Source organism: Dermacentor albipictus, unplaced genomic scaffold (assembly GCF_038994185.2).
Source record: "Dermacentor albipictus isolate Rhodes 1998 colony unplaced genomic scaffold, USDA_Dalb.pri_finalv2 scaffold_79, whole genome shotgun sequence".
Classification (NCBI taxonomy): Eukaryota; Metazoa; Arthropoda; class Arachnida; order Ixodida; family Ixodidae; genus Dermacentor; species Dermacentor albipictus.
This window is the reverse complement of record NW_027225633.1, coordinates 82309-102565: the sequence shown is the minus strand read 5'-3', so window position 1 is coordinate 102565 and position 20257 is coordinate 82309. Positions and strand designations below refer to the sequence as shown.

The window sequence follows — 20257 nt, the reverse complement described above, 5'->3', positions numbered from 1 at the left end:
TCCAGCCAGAGACGATCTCTCGCGCGAGTCATCGACCTCGCTACGGACTCTATCCTGGATGAGTTGATTGTCAATAGGCTCATAGACAAGAACCTGCCGGTCGCGTATAGCTCTGCCCCTACCCAGTTCCCGGACTACGCGGGGTGTGCGGTTCCGGAGTTGGACCAGGACTTTACCGCGGCCGAGATCCGAGATGTCCTCTTCTCACTCAACGTCAAATCTGCCCCTGGTCCAGATGGCGTCACTAACAGGATGCTGAGGAATCTCGATGATGAGTCGATCGACTTCCTCACTGAAAGGATTAATGAAGTCGGCTGCAGTGGACAGCTCCCCACACAGTGGAAGGAGGCCTGCACGGTACTCATCCCCAAACCCGGTAAAGCACCAGGAATAGAGAATCTAAGACAAATTTCCCTGACGTCCTGTGTTGGTAAGGTTGCAGAGCATGCCCTGCTCAACCGGCTCAAGGTGCACACCGAGGCCAATGACATGTACGCCCAAAATATGATTGGTTTCAGAGCCGGCTTCTCGACACAGGACGCCATGAAGCTGATAAAGCATCAGATCATCGACCGGATCACGGGAGATACCAGAGCCATTCTTGGACTAGATCTGCAGAAGGCGTTCGACAATATCTCACACGAGTTCATTCTCCAGTCTATTGCCGGCCTCGAGCTCGGGAAGATGGCCTACGACTTCGTCCGATCCTTCCTTAGCCAGAGAACTGCCAAGCTCAAGATCAAAGGATACCCTTCGCAAGAGATCACCCTCGGTTCACGCGGCATGCCTCAGGGCTCAGTTATCTCGTCAACATTATTTAACATCGCAATGATCGGGCTTTCTAAGGAGCTCGCGGAGATTCAAGGAATCAACCATACTATCTATGCAGATGACATCACCATCTGGTGCGTCGGCGGGAGTGACGGCCAAGTTGGAGCCGCCATGCAGAGCGCCATGGATGCGACCGAGCGTTTCCTCCGCCCCACTGGGCTCAGATGTTCTCCATCAAAATCTGATCTACTTCTCTACAAGAAAAGACCCAGAGGTGGCAGCCATCGTGATTGGAAACCGGCGTCCGAAAGCGAAATACGGCTTTTCACTGGTGACGGGTCTCCGGTGCCTAGGGTTGACTCGCTCCGAATATTGGGGATGTATATCGAGTCTAACGGTTCCAATAGAACCGCACTCAGAAAGATCACCGCCAAGACGGAGAGTGCTCTCGGCCTTATTCGAAGGATTGCCAACAGACACCGGGGAATCAAGGAAGACAATCTCATCCGCATTATACATGCTTTTGTTCTTTGCCACCTTTCATACTCGGCGGCCATGCACAATTGGCATGTGGCTGAGAGGAACAAGCTCAATTCACTCATCAGAAAGGTTTTTAAGTTTGCCCTCGGCTTGCCTGCATGCACCCACACTGAAAACCTGTTGAAGCTCGGAGTCCACAACACGCTCGAAGAGATTATCGAGGCACAAGAGCACTCACAGCTGCTCAGGCCTTGCTCAGGCCTGCTCTTGCGGCCCGTCCGCACCCCGACGGGCCGCAAGATACTCGACGAGATGGGCCTCAATCCTGTCGACCAGTGCCCTGACGCCGTGCGGATTCCCAGAGACATCAGATCTCAACTGCACATCGCACCTCTGCCCCGCAATATGCACCCCGCAAACAACGTCGGCAGACGTCGGGCCAGGGGTACAGCTCTACTCGAGCATGTCTGCAATAACAACATTGAGGCAAGCTTCGTGGATGCCGCGGCATATGTCCAACAAGAGGCATTCGCCGTCGCCATCGTAGACTCCAATTCAAGGCTCACTTGCTGCGCTACGGTGCGCACTTTGAGGCCCGTGGTAGCCGAACAAGTTGCAATCGCGCTTGCTGTGCTCGATGGTCGCAGAGAGGCAATATATAGTGATTCCAAGGCAGCCATTACGGCCTACCAAACCGGTATTGTCTTCCCCCAGGCCCTCCGCATTCTCCAAAGCGCCAAAAGTATCACTCCGCATTCTCTCTTTCGGTTTTCCGCTCACTGGGGTCGATTGAGGGTTCTCCCTCTAACCCTAACGAGGGCGCACACGAGGCCACGCGAGGACTCACAGACCGCGCCACCTCAGCAGTCCCTCAGCCCCGCGGTGAACCCTTGCTTACGTTTAATGAGATCACCAAGCACAACTATATGTCAAGACGGGTCTTCCCCCTCCCGCACCCCGCCTTATGTAGGGTGCGGGTGGCTACCCTTCGACTTTTACAAGCCCGTGCGTACCCTAACCTCGCGGTTTTTCATGCCATATACCCCGAAAGATATCCCAGTGCGGACTGTAAGGGCAACATTTGACCATGTGCTGTGGGAGTGTGAAGCCATCGGCTCCTCCTTCAGCGAGGATAGGTGGGCTGTGCTCTTGGGCAGCCCCGAACTCAACGACCAAACCCTGGCCTTCCAGAGTGCCCGTGATAGGGCCGTCAAGCTCGGCTTGGTGGTCCCTACGTGGGACTAGCCGGGTGGCGCGGGGTCTCCCCTGCGTCTTCTCTGGACTGAAATAAAGTTACTTCACTCACTCACTTTCATTGGGTTCGCGATTGAACATAAACGCAGAAACAAGGACATAACTAGCAGCAACTCGAGCACATTTCACTGGCAAAGGTTGGCGCGCCCTGAGATCCAGTGAAGAAAAAACTAGGAACAGGAAAGAATCAGATGCATGCGTTAAGAGACAAAGCCGGCAATATCATTAATAATATGGATGCGATCGTTCAAGTGGCTGAGGAGTTTTATAGAGATTTATATAGTACCAGTGACACCCACGACGATAATGGAAGAAAGAACAGTCTAGAGGAATTTGAAATCCTACAAGTAACGCCGGAAGAAGTAAAGAAAGCCTTGGGAGCTATGCAAAGCGGCAAGGCAGCTGGCCAGGATCAGGTAACAGCAGACTTGTTGAAGGATGGGGCCAGATTGTTCTAGAAAAAACGGCCACCCTGTATACGCAATGCCTCATGACTTAGAGCGTACCGGAATCTTGGAAGAACGCCAACATAATCCTAATCCATCAGAAAAGGGACGCCAAAGACATGATAATTATAGACCGATGAGCTTACTGTCCGTTGCCTACAAAGTATTTACTAAGGTAAGTGCAAATAGAATCAGGAACACCTTAGCGTTCCGTCAGCCAAAGCACCAGGCAGGATTCTGTAAAGCCTACTCAATAATAGACCATATTCACACTATAAATCAGGTGGTAGAGAAATGTGCGGAATATAACCAACCCTTATATACAGCCTTCATTGATTACGAGAAAGCGTTTGATTCAGTCGAAACCTCAGCAGTCATGGAGGCATTACGGAAACAGGGTATGGGAGAGCCGCATGTAAACATATTTAAACATAAATGTCGCGGCTCCACAGCCACCGTAGTCCTCCATAATGACAGCAACAAAATCCCAATAAAAAAGGCGTCAGGCAGGGAGATAGGATCTCTCCAATGCTATTCCCAGCGTGTTTACAGGATGTGTTCAGAGACCTGGATTGGGAAGAATTGTGGATAAGAGTTAATGGAGAATACCTTAGTAACTTGCGAGTCGCTGATGAGATTGCCTTGCTTAGTAACTCAGGGGACCAACTGCAATGCATGCTTACTGACGTGGAGAGGCAAAGCAGAAGGGTGGGTCTAAAAATTAATCTGCAGAAACCTAAAGTAATGTTTAACAGTCTCGGAAGAAAGCAGCAGTTTGCGATAGGTGGCGAGGCATTGGAAGTGGTAATTGAATACATCTACTTAGGACAAGAAGTGACTGCGGATCCGGATCATGAGACCGAAATAAGCAGACGAATAAGAATGGGCTGGGGCGCGTTTGGCAGACATTCTTAGATCATGAACAGCAGGTTGCCATTATCCCTCAAGAAAGACGTGTATAACAGCTGTGGCTGTGTGACGGGGCAGAAACCTGGAAGCTTACGAAAGGGGTTTTACCTAAATTGAGGACGACGCAACGAGCTATGGAAAGAAGAATGATGGGTTTAACGTTGAGGGATAAGAAAAGAGCAGATTGGGTTAGGGAACAAACGCGAGTTCATGACATCTTAGTTGAAATTAAGAAAAGGAAATGGTCATGGGCATGACATGTAGTGAGGAGGGAAGATAACCGATGGTCGTTAAGGGTTACGGACTAGACTCCAAGGCAAGGGAAGCGTAGCAGGGGGCGGCAGAAAGTTAGGTGGGCGGATGAGATTAAGAAGTTTGCAGCGACAACATGGCCACAACTAGTACATGACCGGGGTAGTTGGAGAAGTATGGGAGAGGCCTTTGCCCTGCAGTGGGCGTACCCAGGATGCTGCTGATAACGATGAGAGGCAGCAACCTTCAATACGGGCTCGAAAATTCGGATTTTTTAATGAGACTGGTGTAATGTGCGCCAAAGCATACGTAAGTGTGACGTCATTGAATTCGACGCATACGTAAGCATGCCCCCTAGCATCCAGGGCCGCTGGGGTGCCGATTAGCCACCATTATTTCGACCAATGGGCATCTATGGAGCCTCCGCTGCTGGTGTACAGTCAAGCACAAAAGTTTACGGGATGCAGGATCTGCCAAGAAGCTGAATTGTTGCGAAGCATGGTCACACAGCCTCGAATTAACTGTTCCAGCATGCAGTAGCCTTCGCACCTAGACAGTGATTCATTAAATGCGAAGTGTCATGCCTTAACAGTCTAGGAATTCCCATATGAAGGGGTAACCGTATCCCGTAAACTTTTGCTGTTTACTCTACATCTACCTTGGCATGGCCGGCGTGACTTTCCCCGTGTTGTGCGCTTGTTTATCCTCGCGAAATGGCTAAAAAATGAGCGTGTAAACCATTGTTACGCACCAGGGTGCACAACTGGATATGCGCGTGTGCAACAAAGTTGTAAGTTATGTCTTTTTAAAGGCCCGAAAGACGAAGAACGATGACTTCTTTAGGAGCGTAGCTTTCATCGGTTTGACAAGCCACTTGACGCCAATTGGGCGTTGCGCGAGTTGCACCTTGAACGGCATATTATTGCGAGAGACTACGTGGTATTGAAGATCGAATGCCAAGGGGGCCGCCAACGCTGCCCCCTAGTGTGGTTCCAACGATTTCGCCTAACGTGCCTGCATATTTGACACCAAAAACACAGGCTTCGCAAAGCGTCCTTAATTGCCATTGATTGTCTTAGCTATTACAATCTTGCCAAGAGTGTATTGGATCCACCGTTCAAGAGGAAGTTTTGAGCTCGCGTTTGACAGTTGAAGACCAGACAGCTAGTCCGTACAAGTAGCAGCCATTGATTGACTTGTTGCGTGATGAGGCAGATTTTGAAAGCGCCGAAGGTTCGCTTCATAGCAGTGCTCTGACTGCACCGGACCACCCATACATTATTCACCGTTGTAACTCAAGACTTACTTATTATGTGGCACGCTTTGTCAGAAAGAAGCTTGTACTAAAAACAAAGTGTAGCACGTGCATGAATCAGCTTCTGCTGCTTGCTTCAAATGAAAAGTGCTTAAATGCTGCCGTTTTCACGAAATCTTACGACTTCGCTGGACTTGGACTTCGCTGGACTACCCTTCACTGAAGCTTTTCGTTTTTATCAGCGAATTGAAATTTTCACTGGCTGCTTTAGCAAGAGTTAGCTACATCGCGACAGCATTATGGATGTGTTGGCATTCATCAAGAGGAGCAGCATTGACGGTGTTGGTTGTGGTGAACACTGCAAGGTATTAATCACGAAGTTGATCGGTTGTTACGTCGTCACACAAATGCATTTCTGCATGAAAGGTCTGAATAAGTCTCATGATGAGGAACGAAGCACACGGCAGCAACTGAAGTTAGGCTGATTATAAATTGATACGGTGCCCTAAATATATGCTGTCATTCTTGTGCCTATTCTAATGCACTGTGTTAATTTTTCAATTAATGTGCGAATAATAAACTGCTTTTGAACAATGTGAATAAATAACATGTGCTTTTCTTCCCACGTCTGCCCTTAAAAAATGCCCATTAACATTATCTAGAACTCTTGCTAGCTTTCGATTTACTCTACTGACAGTCTATATTGACACGTGTACTTATCTTTATCGGGCGACCATGTTTCGCCGCTTAACAAATGTAATCGCACAGCGAGGAACGCGCCTGCATGTATCCGACGTTTCTGGAAAGTTATCGATGCTTCTACCCGGCTGTCTGTTGTCGCCGAACCTTGTATTATCTGATTTCATCGCGTAACGCGAATGGTGTAGAACTTTGTGGAAGGCACGCGGGTCTGAACGATTAGTCTGGAAAATCCGACGTCTGCTCTATAAAAGCCGACGCGCTTGACCCGCTGATCAGATTTTCGACGATCGCCGAGCGTGTTCGCCGCTATCGTTGCGCTATAAGTGTAGCCTGTTTTGTGGGCAGAGGTTCGCCCAATAAAAGTTAGTTTTCTTGTTCACAGTATTGCTACTGTGTTATTCAACGTCACCACCACGTGACATCTGGTGGAGGTGCTTGTGCGTTCATGTACCGAACGCCCCCGCGAAGCCGCGATCCAAGCCCGAAGCCCGAGGAAAAAACCGACATCGTCCAAGACCAGCGTGCTAGCCGCAGACTACAAAGACTGCCCCCAGAGCACGGACTTCTGCCTGAAACGACAAAGAAGATAGTGGTCAAGACAACCCAAATGGCTGCCCCAGTGTCCCTCGTTATCCTTCAGCAACCTCGGGACCCACCAACCTTCCATGAAGCAGCAACTGAAGACCCGGAATCCTGGCTGGAGACGTACGAGCGAATCGCGACTTTCAACAACTGGGACTCCGACAACAAGTTGCGGCATGTATACTTCGCCCTAGAAGACGCCGCCAGAACGTGGTTCGAGAACAGGGAGTCGACATTGACAACATGGGACCTGTTCCGTACCGGCTTCATGCGCACCTTTACGAGCGTCATGCGCAAGGAAAGGGCCGAAGCCATGCTGGACGGCCGAGTGCAGCTACCGAACGAGAACGTTGCCATCTTCACGGAAGAAATGAACCGTCTCTTCCGCCACGCCGACCGGGATATGCCCGAGGAGAAGAAAGTCCGCCTTCTCATGCGTGGTGTGAAGGAAGAACTTTTCGGCGCTATGGTACAAAGCCCACCGAAGACCGTAGAAGAGTTTCTTCGCGAGGCCACCAGCATCGAGAAGACACTCGAAATGCGGAACCGGCAATTCAACCGCCGTATAAGCTCTACCCATTACGCAGGAATTCAATCACTGGCCACGGACGATCTGCGCGAGACCATCAGGGCCATAGTGCGCGAAGAACTGCGTAAGGTCCTGCCTTCGTCGCAGTCCTAAGTGGCTTCGATCGCCGACATCGTGAAAGAAGTTTAGCGATCGCTCGGAGTTCCCGAGTTACAGCCACAATCATCGCAGCCCCAGCCAGAAGCGATGACTTACGCCGCCGTCGCCCGCCGTCAACGTCCCCCTCCACGACCGCGCCAGGGCCCTGCAACGCCGCAATTCCGCCGACCACTGCCGCCGCCATCACGCCCACCCGTCGCCCAGCGCGGCTACCCGAGAAAGACAGACATTTGGCGAGCCCCCGACCACCGGCCGCTCTGCTATCACTGTGGAGAAGCCGGCCATGTGTATCGCCGATGCCCATACCACGACATGGGACTGAGAGGGTTCGCCGTCAACGCGCCGCGTCCAAAGCGTGGTGAGCGCCCCCGTGACATCGCCGTTTAGCTCGCCACTACTCAGTGGAGCCCTCGACGGCCGTCCCGTTCGCCGTCACCAGGCCGCTACCTGTCGCCGCAGCGCCGACCATACACCGGCCCAGCTCGGGGCCGCTCTGCGAGCCCATATCCGGAAAACTAAAAGCAGCAACCGATGGAGGTGCGGTTGCTGTTGGTCGAACTGACGAAGATCCTCCGCCGCCGACGAAGACGACGAAGAAACCATCTCGACGACCTAATGACAACACGCCGCCGTTCCGACAAAGTCAGGAAGCCAAGACTACACCGACGAAAGACGGCTTGACGACGCGACGTTCCAGCTTCAGTTCAACACGACGCAGCCGTGATCCGACGCCGAGACCTAACTGTAACGCCAGACAAAAAACCACCGACCTCGACGGGCTTCTCGACGGCCATGCTGTTACCGCCTTAGTGGACACAGGGGCTGATTACTCCGTCATGAGTGGACACATCGCCGCCCAGTTGAAGAAGGTTAAGACTGCATGGGAAGGCCCTCAAATTCGCACCGCTGGAGCACACCTGATTACGCCGACCGGTCTCTGCACGGCAACAATAACCATTCATGACCGGACTTACCCTGCGACCTTCGTTATCCTCCAACAGTGTTCTCGAGACGTCATTCTCGGTATGGACTTCCTGAACCAACACGGCGCAGTCATCGACCTGAAGTCGAAGTCAATAACGCTGTCGGAAGGTAAAGCGATACCGCCGGAGAGCCCTCGTAGTCACCACGCCTTGAGTGTGCTCGAAGACCAAGTGAGCATCCCGTCCCGCTCCAGCATTGTTATTTCGGTCGGCCTGAAATACCCGCTGACGTAGAAGGTGTCATCGAAGGCGACCAACGTCTACTGCTAGACCGTGAAATTTGCGTCGCAAGAGGGATCGCTCGACTGCACGGAGGGAAAACTGAAGTGTTGCTGACAAACTTCAGCCAGGAGTTCAAGCACATCAACAAGGGCACGACGATCGCGTACATCGAGGAAATTCTGGAAACCAGTAATGCGTTTGTGCTCTGGGATTCCGCCGCATCTACCCCGACGGCCATGGTTCCCGAACCAGACTACGACATGAATCCAAGTCTCCCCGTGATTAAACGGCAACAGCTCAGAAGTCTGCTTCGACGATACAAAGACTGCTTTTCGACGTCATCGAAGATTCGACAGACACCAGTCGCAAAGCATCGCATAATAATCGAGAAGTACGCTCGACCACTCCGCAAGAGCCCTTACCGAGTTTCGCCGCGAGAACGCGAAGCTATAAGAGAACGTTAGGATGGATAGTTGGGCGTGTTGGTTAAGCATGATTTCTGAAGTGATTTATTAGTTTCGTTATTTATTAGAGTTATTAGAGTTATTAGAGTTATTAGAGTTAGAGCGTTAGAGTTATTAGCATGATTTATTAGTTTCGTTTCTTTGCAGTATCGGGTCGATGCTTTTTAAGAGGGGGGTAATGACACGTGTACTTATCTTTATCGGGCGACCATGTTTCGCCGCTTCACAAATGTAATCGCACAGCGAGGAACGTGCCTGCATGTATCCGACGTTTCTGGAAAGTTATCGATGCTTCTACCCGGCTGTCTGTTGTCGCCGAACCTTGTATTATCTGATTTCATCGCGTAACGCTAATGGTGTAGAACTTTGTGGAAGGCACGCGGGTCTGAACGATTAGTCTGGAACATTCGACGACTGCTCTATAAAAGCCGACGATCCGCTGATCTTATTTTCGACGATGGCCGAGCGCGTTCGCCGCTATCGTTGCGCTATAAGTGAAGCCTGTTTTGTGGGCAGAGGTTCGCCGAATAAAAGTTAGTTTTCTTGTTCACAGTATTGCTAGTGTGTTATGAACGTCACCACCACGTGACAATATACATTTAAATTCTAGTAAAAAAATTTTATAGACTGTCAATGTACTTCTTTCTCACTTTTGTATAAAGAATATTTTAAATACACTGTTAACAATTTCTCTTCTTACTTTTACTCCGCAGGGGCGTCTGCGTAATTAGGTGTTTGGTGCGTGGTGACATCACGTACACGAGCATACGACCCTCCCGCGTGTAGCCGTGCGCGGCTTAGAAGTGTCTCAGGAAAGGGGGATCCTGGGGGTTGTGCTGACGCCGGGTGTTCGGACATTTTAGGCCCCCGGTAGAGGCAACACTCTTCTTTGGCCTCTGTTTCACATAGACGGCACCCCCGGACTGACCCACCCAGAGGAAATCGGTAGTTGCCTTTTCCTGTCTCTCTCTATCTCTCTCCAACCTTCGTCTTTCTCTCACTTTCCATCTTTTCTGTTTTCTCCTGGCTTCGCTTTACTTCCAATTTTTCCAGGTAGCAAGGGTTAACCTTGTGTGAATAGACAACCTAGGTTATTTCATATTTGGTTATTGTGATAACGTACAGCTGGCGTTGGCAGGACCAATTCTACAGTCCCTGTAGCGTCCCCTTGTAGGTTTCGACGGTGGGTGGCTGGTGTTATTGCCGAAAATTACATTCCTCTGTGGGAAGCTCCTTCCCTCCCCTCCCTGATCGCACTCAGAAAAGAGGGCGCACAGAAGTTGTTTTCCAGTTTTTCGGACGCCAAGTCCACAACTTCCCACGTTTCCATATGGTTCACTCGGAAAAACCCGACAAACGAGTGCGCACCATTTCACCGTTCCTTGTATGAAAGTCTCACTACTGTTTTTGGTCCCGGTTATAAGGCGATGAGGATGGCAGGCAGTGATCTCGTCCTGGAGTTCTGCGATCAGAAGGCCCCCCAATACGAGAAACTGCCAAAATATGTGTCATTTGGGGAAATCCAGGTAATTGAAACCCCGCACCGTGCTATGCAAGAATACCACCCGTGGCGTGGTTTCAGATGATGGTCTGTTGGAGCTAATTGGAGTGGAACTCCTGGAGGGATTCAATGAACAAAATGCGATCAATGACAGAAGAATTATGATGAGGCAGGATGGCAAAGAAATCCAAACCAAGCACCTAATAACCACCTTTGGTTCAAGTGTCCTGCCCGAGTCAATTGAGGCTGGGTACATCAAGCTCCTTGTTAGGCCATACGTGCCAATCCCCTGCGATGTTTCAAATGCCAGCATTTCGGCCACAGTTCGCAGAGCTGCCAAGGCTGCCAAGTTTGTGCGAAATGCAGTGCCCATGAGCACAACTCCGACTCTTGCGATAGCTCTCCACTGTGCGAAGTGTGATGGGGAGCACGCAGCGTACTCAGGGTCTTGGCCATCTTGGAAAAAAGAAAAGGAAGCTGTGACAAATAAAATAAAAGAGAACATAAGTTTCGAGGAGGCACGTAGGCGGGTTTCATACCAGCCCAAGAACACCTTTGCCGATGTGCCGCGTCTGGAGGCAGCGACAGAACGGCTTCCGGCGGCTGTCCGACCCACAAGCAGTGAGTCGGCAATTACGCCACCTGCTTCCGCGGCGGTTGCAGCTAGTGCTGCTCCGCCACCCCAGCAGAAGGGGCCATCCACCTCCTGGCAGGTGGCCTCGAAGGTCTCATCCAGCGTTCCGAGACCTTCACGTCCAACAAAGCGCGCGGAAGAGTGCGTGTCCAGCGCCTCGCAAGAGGCGATGGACACAACCACCAGCAAGATGGCGCCACCAGTGCCTACGGAGCGGCGAGGCTCTCCCGATTGCTCCAAAAAAGACGAAACTCGTGTCACGGCGCCTCCAAAGAGCCTGTGAACTAATCCTCGTCTCTTCAACAAACAGCGCTAAACACATTTAGCATAATGGATACACAAATATTGCAATGGAATGTTAGAGGACTTCTTCATAACCTTGACGATATTAGAGAACTCCTACACAAGTGTAATCCAAGGTTGCTGTGTGTACAAGAGACACATCTGAAACCTACGAACACAAATTTTCTCCGTCACTACACAGTCTATCGTAAAGACCGCGATGAGGCGAACGCCTCGGCTGGTGGTGTAGAAATAGTTGCTGACAAGTCAGTAGCTTGTCATCATGTCGCCCTGTCATGTCGCGGTGTCATCATGTCGCGGTGTCATTTCGGGCAATCCTTTTTAATAAATTATTCACAGTATGTTGCATATACATACCCCTAAATTATGATCTCTCAAAAAGCGATTTTTTAACTTAATTGATCAACTCCCGGACCCCTACCTAATCGCAGGCGATTTTAATGCCCACAACATGATGCGTGGAGGTTCACAATGCGACGCGAGAGGACGATTTATTGAAAATTTTCTTCTGAGCTCTAGTGCCTGCCTGTTCAATAAGAAGGAGCTGATCTATTATAGCACACAACACAACTGATATTCATCGAGATATTTATCAATACGCTCTGCTACACTTCTGCCTCATCTGGAAAGGAATATGATAAATAATCCTTTTGGAAGGGATAACTTCCCTATAACTTCCTTAAAACGTAGCATGACAATCGTCCCCGTGTTCCGATTTGGAAATTAGCATCAGCTGACTGGGAGCATTTTAAAGAATCAACTCATTTATGACCCGATTTTATTAGCAATTTCAGTATAGAAGATGCTGTCGCATATTTTACGGCTTTCATTTTTGATGCTGCTGAAATGTTTATCCCGCAAACGAATGGTGGTTCACCTAAAAGACGTGTTCTCTGGTGTAATAAATGATGTAGAGATGCGCGAAAGAGGCAGAATAAGGCATATTGCGTAGATCACCGAATGCAGATAATCTAATTGAATTTAAACATATAAAATCGCACGGAAGGCGGATACGACGTCAGGCGAAGAGAGAAAGCTGGGAGAGGTTCCAGGTATAATATCGCACACACAGGAGGCGAACGTTTCGAAGGCCGTGAGGAGGCTAAAAGGGCAGCAAATAAATCCGTTGCCTCTGGTGTACGATCAAGGGAATACCTTAGAAGAAAGCAGACTTTCTTGGGGAGCACTTTGAGCGTGTGTCAAGTTCAATCCACTATTCCCAATCCTTCCTTAAACATAAAGAAACAGAAGCACGTAAACCAATCATACGTAAATGCAGACTTAATGAACCGTATAACCGGCCTTTCTGTATTGCTGAGTTGAGAGCTGCCTTGAACACATGCAAAAGCTCTGCACCGGGACCGGACAGAGTCTTGTAGGGCATGATCAGAATCGCACATACTGGCATACAAGTTACACTACTCACACTTTTGAGCACTATTTGGGCTACGGGATACCTCCCGTCCACATGGAAAGAAGCGATTGTGGTTCCTGTTCTGAAGCAGGGAAAAGACCCTTCCTTGGCGGCAAGTTATCGTCTGATAGCTCTTACAAATTATCTGTGTAAGCTTTTTTAAAAACATGAATAATCACAGACTCATACATTTCCTTGAACTCAACAATATGCTCGATCCCTATCAGTGTGGCTTCAGAGAAGGGCGGTCGACAACTGATCATCTTGTGGGCACTGGAGGATATATCCGCGATGAATTTGTATACAAACAGTTTTTCCTATCGATATTCCTCAATATGGAGAAGGCGTATGACACAACATGGCGTTACGGGTTCTTGCGATGCTTCTCGGAAATCAGTATCTGTGGAAATAGGCTGAAAATAATTGAAAGCTATTTGCCTAATCGTATCTTCCGCGTAAACACCAGCAACGTATTATGGCGACTTTTCATAAAAGAAAGTAGTGTACCCCAGGGAGGCGTACTCAGTTTCACATTCTTTATCGTTAAGATGGACACACTTGGTGCTTCTCTACCACCGGCCATTTTTATTCCGTCTACGTAGACGATATACAAACAGGTTTCAAATAGCGCAACCTTACAGTGTGCGAGAGACAGGTACAGCAGGGCTTAAACAAGGTGCCCAAGTGGGCAAATAATGAATTTAAAATCAACCCCCCAAAAAGTTCCTGTGTTCTCTTTACAAGAAAGAGACGTCTGGTTCTTGATCCTTGTGTAGAGCTGGGCGGACAACTTCCTTTCAACCAAGAGCACAAATTTTCTAGGTGTTATACTTGACTCCAGGCTTACTTTCATTTCCCAAATAAAATGTCTTAAAGCAAAATGCATAAAAACTATTAATTTACTTCAAATCTTATCCCACACAACATGGGGCAGCGACAGGAAGTGTTCACTGAATCTTTACAGGATCCTAGTTTGATCACGATTAGATTATCGTGCCGTACACTCTAAGAACAGTTTACACCCTTTGGCTTGCCCCTTCTGCCACACAAAAATAATCGTCATCTGCCTTGATGCATTTCCTTTCTTTATCGCTGCGAGCCTGGAACTCTCCAGTAACGAACGGCACGCGAGTTATCAGCATAGAACAGTTTACACCCTTTGGAGTGCCTCTTCTGATAACGCGCGTGCCGTTCGTCACTGGAAAGTTCAGGGCTTGCAGCGATAAAGAAAGGAAATGCATCAAGGCAGATGACGATTATTTTTGTGTGGCAGAAGGGGCAAGCCAAAGGGTGTAAACTGTTCTTAGAGTGTAGTATATCGCTCTGCCGCACCGAGCGCGCTAAAGATGTTAGACCCCGTTGATCATCTGGGTATCCACCTGGCCACTGGCCCATTTAGAACAAGCCCGGTGGAAAGTCTATATGCAGAGTGAGACGAGTGGTCACTACAATTTCTGAGAACGTACATCAGCTTTATCTATTTTCTCAATGTTCGCTTCAATAAAGAACGTCCGTGTTTCAAAACTGTTAACAACTTGACGTGTGAAACACTTTTTCGTAATAAATCCGCTATGAGACTTCCTTTGTCGCTGCGTGCAAGAGAACTTAGCGAAGAAATGGATGTCCCAGTTCTCGAACATCGCCTAATGTCTCCAGCTAAGCTATTACCACAATGGGAGGGGCAGGTGATAGACTGGGATGTATCCTTTGAAGAGGTCATAAAGCATGCACCTGACCTCGAAATCGCTATGCATTTCCGTGAACTTGAATCGAAGTACTCCTGCTCCGAATTCTACACAAACGTGTTAGAATCACATGCTACTGTATCTTATGCTGCTGTTGGTCCCTCTTTTTCTAAAGCTGACGTATTGTAACCGCTAGCAAGTCTCTTCACTGTAGAAGCCTATGCAGTACAATCTGCAGTAAAACTTGTAAAAAGTCTTGTAAAAGCACTCATTTCTTTACAAAAGCATACAAATCCTGTCTTAAATGAGCTCTACTCACTCTTATGCAATATTTATCTATCTCATATACATTTAGTAATATGCTGGGTACCTGGCCATAGAGGTATCGAGGGTAATGTACTGGCTGATAAAATGGCCACATCACTCACATCATTAACCTTTATTCATACGGATATTCTCCCTGTCAAAGACCTGAAGCCTTTCTTACGAAAGAAACGGCGAAAACACTGGCAACGCATGTGGAACGCAGAAATGAATAATGAACTGAACGTTATAAAGCCACAGTTGGGCTTTTGGCCCTCCCCAATAAAATAACGGTGAACAGATGTCCTATTCTGTCGTCTCAAAATAGGGCACACATTTGGTACCCACAATTTTCTGCTTATTGGAAATTACCTTCCTACCTGTGGTCAATATGGTGAGAGGCTGACCGTCCTCCACGTCCTCTTGGGGTGTCGGAAAGCCGAATCTGAGAGAAACATTTTCCTCTTGCATATCATTATTGCGGCCCCTTCACTCGGCTATGTTTCTTGGTAAAGAACCGTCTTTTAACACCAAAGCAGTCCTCAATTATTTAAATGAGGTTGTCCAACATGTTATGATCCCATAAAATTCGCAGCGCATTCTCTTTCCCGAGGATGCCGCTGTGATAGCTGTTTTATATAGCACTTGCCTCCAGGCCCGCCTGTCTCAAGGGCTCTAATGAGGCAGTGGTGCTCTAGTGCATTTAAGCATCTTACAAATTTTTTATATTGTATCATTATTTCGCAATGCACCTAATGCTCATAGTACACGTCATTTGCCGTCGCCATAATCTTATTACACGTACATTTCACGCACTTTACAGTGATTACATTTTAGGCCCCTTTCTAGCTACGCCACATCAACTTCATAGAATCCATCACTCCACTGCGAAATCACTAACTCTTGCGTGGCGCTCTTTGGCCATACCTGGCCCTAGCGCCCATAAAAACCACACATTCATTCATTCATTTATTCATTCTTTCATTCATTCATTCACTCATTCATTCTTTCTTTTTACTTTTGTATAAATAATATGTTAAATGTACCGCTAAAAGACTTACTTCTTACATTTTATAAAGGATATTTCAACTACACCGTGCAAACACTTCCTTCTTACTTTTGTATAAGGAACATTTGTTGATACACCGTGAAAAGGCTTCCTACTTACTTTCGTATAAAGAATAGTTAAAGTACACCGTTAACATACCGTTTTCTAACTTTTGTCTAAATAACAACTTTATTATTCCGTCAAAACGCTTGTTACTTTTATGTAAACAATGTTTTATTATACATCATCAATTTTTTTTTCTGAAGGACATGTATCCTCAGCATGTCAACAGCTCGTACTGTTTGCCGAAAAATATTCAGAATGGGAAGTAACTTGAGAGTTTTGATATTTTGTTCTAACACACATTAATGCCAATATATGACATATTCAGGGATCAAAGTCTTTGTTTTAAATCACTTCCAATCCAAGTCGGTGGTGAATTGTTGACAAAAGCTACTAAAATGTGTAAAGAAATGTGGTCGTCAACTGTTAGACCAATCTTTTTGTAGGTTCTACTGCACAACGGGAGCGTGTGGTGACGCCAGCAAACTTCGAGAAAATTTGCATGCGCTACACCACCTGACCGGTGCGATAGCGGAGTACTGCGCACCAGTTACACAGCTTTATCCCGGCCTTAGGGTTGATTAATTAATAGCAGATTTCTACTTGACAAGTGACACCGCCCGCTTGCCGAACGCATGCCGTTGTGTGAAAAACTGCGCATTTGTTTGTTTATTTATTGGCGAAACAACGCCCAAGAGCGATTTTTCTTGGCGCCAAGGCGAAAGGTGGCACTAAAAGTCACCTGACTAGGCCTTTCACACCAGACAGCACGCGCAGCATACAACATGGGCGCAACATGCTTCAAAACACACTGCAGAATATCAAGCACATGCAAATTAAAATGCACGTACAGAGTATCGACCACGACAAAGAAATATAAGGAATAATGACAGAATTAGTCGTTAACACATTCATCATCAACAAGACACATAACTATGAAGGCCAATGCACTACAATAGGACTGAAGAGAACAAAACAAATGTACACCAAAATTACATCTGTTGGAGGAAATACATTTTAGTTAGTTTTCTGAAGGCAAGCAAAGAGGGAGAACTGTCCATTGTATCTAAAAACGACGGAACGATGGATAACAATCAAGAAGGTTCGGAATTTGCCATTTTAATTTTGCATACCGTATCTAGTTCTCGTTTTAATCTCTACGAAGTTTTCGTTCCTGAAATAATAGGGTGTCTCCGTATTTGTATATGTATGAAAGACCAGCTCACTATTTGCTTTCAATTTGAGAAAAATCAATTCCAACGAACGCTGTTTATATAACATTTCTATATGAAGTATCTGATTCTCGGCAAAGTATGGGGTTGTATGATCACGACTAGATAGATTTTGAATTAATCGTATGCTTTTCTTCTGCATTATGTATAGTCGTTCCAAATAACACTTAGGTATAACCCCCCAAACTAGCAGACAATAGTGTATACGGGAATGTACTGTACTAAAATAAAGTTGCCGTTTTAATCTCATTGGCCACAACGTCCGAAATCTATTTAGCATTCCAATTTATTTAGCAATGATACCTTTCATAAAATTCACGGGACTTGTCCATCGAAGACTTTCATGAAATACTACCCCTAAAAACTTGTATTTGAAGCCTGCTTTAATGAACATGATTAAAACGTTATAGAGCTTTAAAGGTGAACTGGTTCATTAACGAATGAGAAGACAATGTATTTGGTTTTTCTAACATTCAATAATAGTTTATTTGCATCCAATCAGCAGGACAAATTTTGAAGCCATAAATTAACAGTACGCGTGAGAGAGGAAGGGTTGCTAGATGTGAGAAAAAAACATTTGTATTATCTGCGTAAAGGACAATGTCTGTGGTCAGGGGGATGTTGACAATATCATTTATATACAGCAAGAATATTGTTGGTACTAATATAGATCCTTGCGGAACTCCATAACTTATGAATTCAGTATCCGACTGTACATTATTAAATATAACGAACTGAGTATGGTTTGTCATGTAACTACGCAGTAACTTAAATGGAAGTCCTCTTAACCTATAATACGGTACCTGTGCAAACAGTATGAGATGTTTAATGGAATCGAAAGCTTTGTTAAAATCTAAGAAAATGCCTATTGTGTACAGTTGATTTTCTATATTAGTTACAATTTTTTCTCTGATGTTTTTAATAATGCTGATTCAGTCAATTTGCCTTGCTGAAATCCATACTGATATTCGGATATTAGGTTGTGCTTACATAAATACTGAGAAATTCTAGAATTTATAACTTTCTCTGCTATTTTGGAAAATAGCGGAAGTACGGATATTGGTCTGTAGTCAGAAATACCACCTTTTTGTAGAACTGAAACTCTAGCAGCTTTCATTTAGTTAGTAAAATGCGATATGCAACCTAGAAGGTGCATCTACATGGAAACCACATGCAAGTTTGCGATAAAAGAAGTTTATCCAAACAAAAATATTTACAGAGAATTATGAAAAACTTTTAGAGAAATGAATAAAAATAAGAAATATATGACGACTTAGTTGAAAACGGCATGGCAGCTGTAGCATAATCTCTAGCTAACATAGATGATATCGTGTTTATTTATATTCAGAGCTGATGTCTCTGAGAATGTTTGCAGAGTGAACACTGCTCAGAACAAGATGGTCAGCGTTAACATCATGTTCAGGTTAGCGCATCACATATATAGAACAGCTTTTTACAAGGTTTGCAAGCAAGTTCATATGAATGCTAAAATTGTAGCCGTCATCCCTTTATACTTGCAGAGGAAACGACAAGGATGGGCCACATTTCGCTATGCATATCCACTGCTGCGTTGTGTTTACCACGTGTTAATAAAGTTAGGAAAGTGTGCAAGGTCGTTTCCACAAAAGAGGGAACAGCCTTAAACTATTGTTATAGCCCCCAAAGTTGTGGCTTAGATAATTTCGGTTTCCCAAAATGTTTTAACCAATTTTATACATAAATATCTTACTCACTCAAAAAGTCAATTATATGGTTTGTTCATGGTGAAATTTGTAGCGTGCCAAATTGACAAGAACGCAGAGAAGGTGGACAAACTAGCGCTTACTCACAACTGTTTATTTTTTGAAAGACACAGAAATAAAAAAAAACACCAGTTAGCTGCACCGAGCGTGTGCAAAACGAGTCATTATATTTTTCTACAAGCAAATCGCAGAGCTTCAAGCAGTATTCAAGAACACAAGTTCTTTATCAGTGATAGGAACAAATGGCTGACTGATGCATTCTTAAGCACACCTTGTTATCTGGAACACTTGTGTAATTTAGCGTGTTCGTTTATTTTTATTCAACAACATATTATGCGTGTCAAAAAGTACAGGTTCACAATGACATAGGTTGCTTTCGTTAGGCAAGTGCGAATTATTTTCTTTCACATTCGCGCTTGTCTAGCCAGTGCAACCTATGTCACTGAGAACCAGTTCACTGCAACCTATGTTATTGTGAACCGTGAAACTATACGCTCAATATTTCACTACTTGCCATCCTGTGCAGCTGGAGTAGCAAACAGCAAAGAATGAGTTCATGATCACACAATATTTACTACGGAATAAGTCATCTCGACCGCTGCGAAAACGTAGTATTTATATGCTTCGTGTTTATAGCAACATCAAGCGAACCGCATGACGCGGCGTAGTTCAAGAATATCAGAAAATTGCTCTTGAAAGTTTTCACGTCATTACAGTTCGCGCTATAATAACCTGCCAAAATGCGGCATAGGGAACTTGAATCAAAATAATAGCAAAAATGATGTTTATGAAAAATCATGGAAAAGAACATACCTTTTATTATAATTTGGAGACAGACAACTTCGGCGCAGCGCTGTCTTTAGGAACAGTTGTTCGCTACTTGTGCAGTGCGCATTTTAAAACACGGATAGCGCCAATATTAAATCACTGTCACTTCACACGACACTGTAATGCAACTGTCAAATAAGTTGCAGAAACGTTCACATCACGGAACGAAGAAAACGCCATGGGCTTCGCAAGCGAGGTGCTGGTTGGCTTGTATTGATGAATCAGCCACAATATAGCATAAGTGTAAACAGCAGCAAAAATAGCTACCTACATTGCTCCGACCGCACCACGCCGGCGTCGCAACGAAACTGATCTGACGTGAATGCGCTAAAACGACGGTGGAGGAAAAAGGAACACACACACAGGGCGAGAACGTCATTCTCCTCTTCGTCCACCATTGTTTTAGCGCCTTCACTTCAGAATATGCTTAACGAACACGCCCGACAATCCATCCTAACAAGAAAGAAACTGACATCAATGGCGATGGTCTCCTTGT

The 20257-nt window shown here is 46.3% G+C and overlaps 1 protein-coding gene across 1 annotated transcript; it reads left to right on the top strand.

The window, feature by feature from the left end:
• Window positions 1-6514: 6514 nt before the first annotated feature.
• LOC139053218 (uncharacterized) lies at window positions 6515-11426 on the top strand. Its single transcript, XM_070530309.1, has 2 exons — window positions 6515-6774; window positions 10820-11426. Exons 1-2 carry the CDS (start codon window positions 6515-6517, stop codon window positions 11424-11426), a joined length of 867 nt encoding a protein of 288 aa, XP_070386410.1.
• Window positions 11427-20257: the final 8831 nt, after the last annotated feature.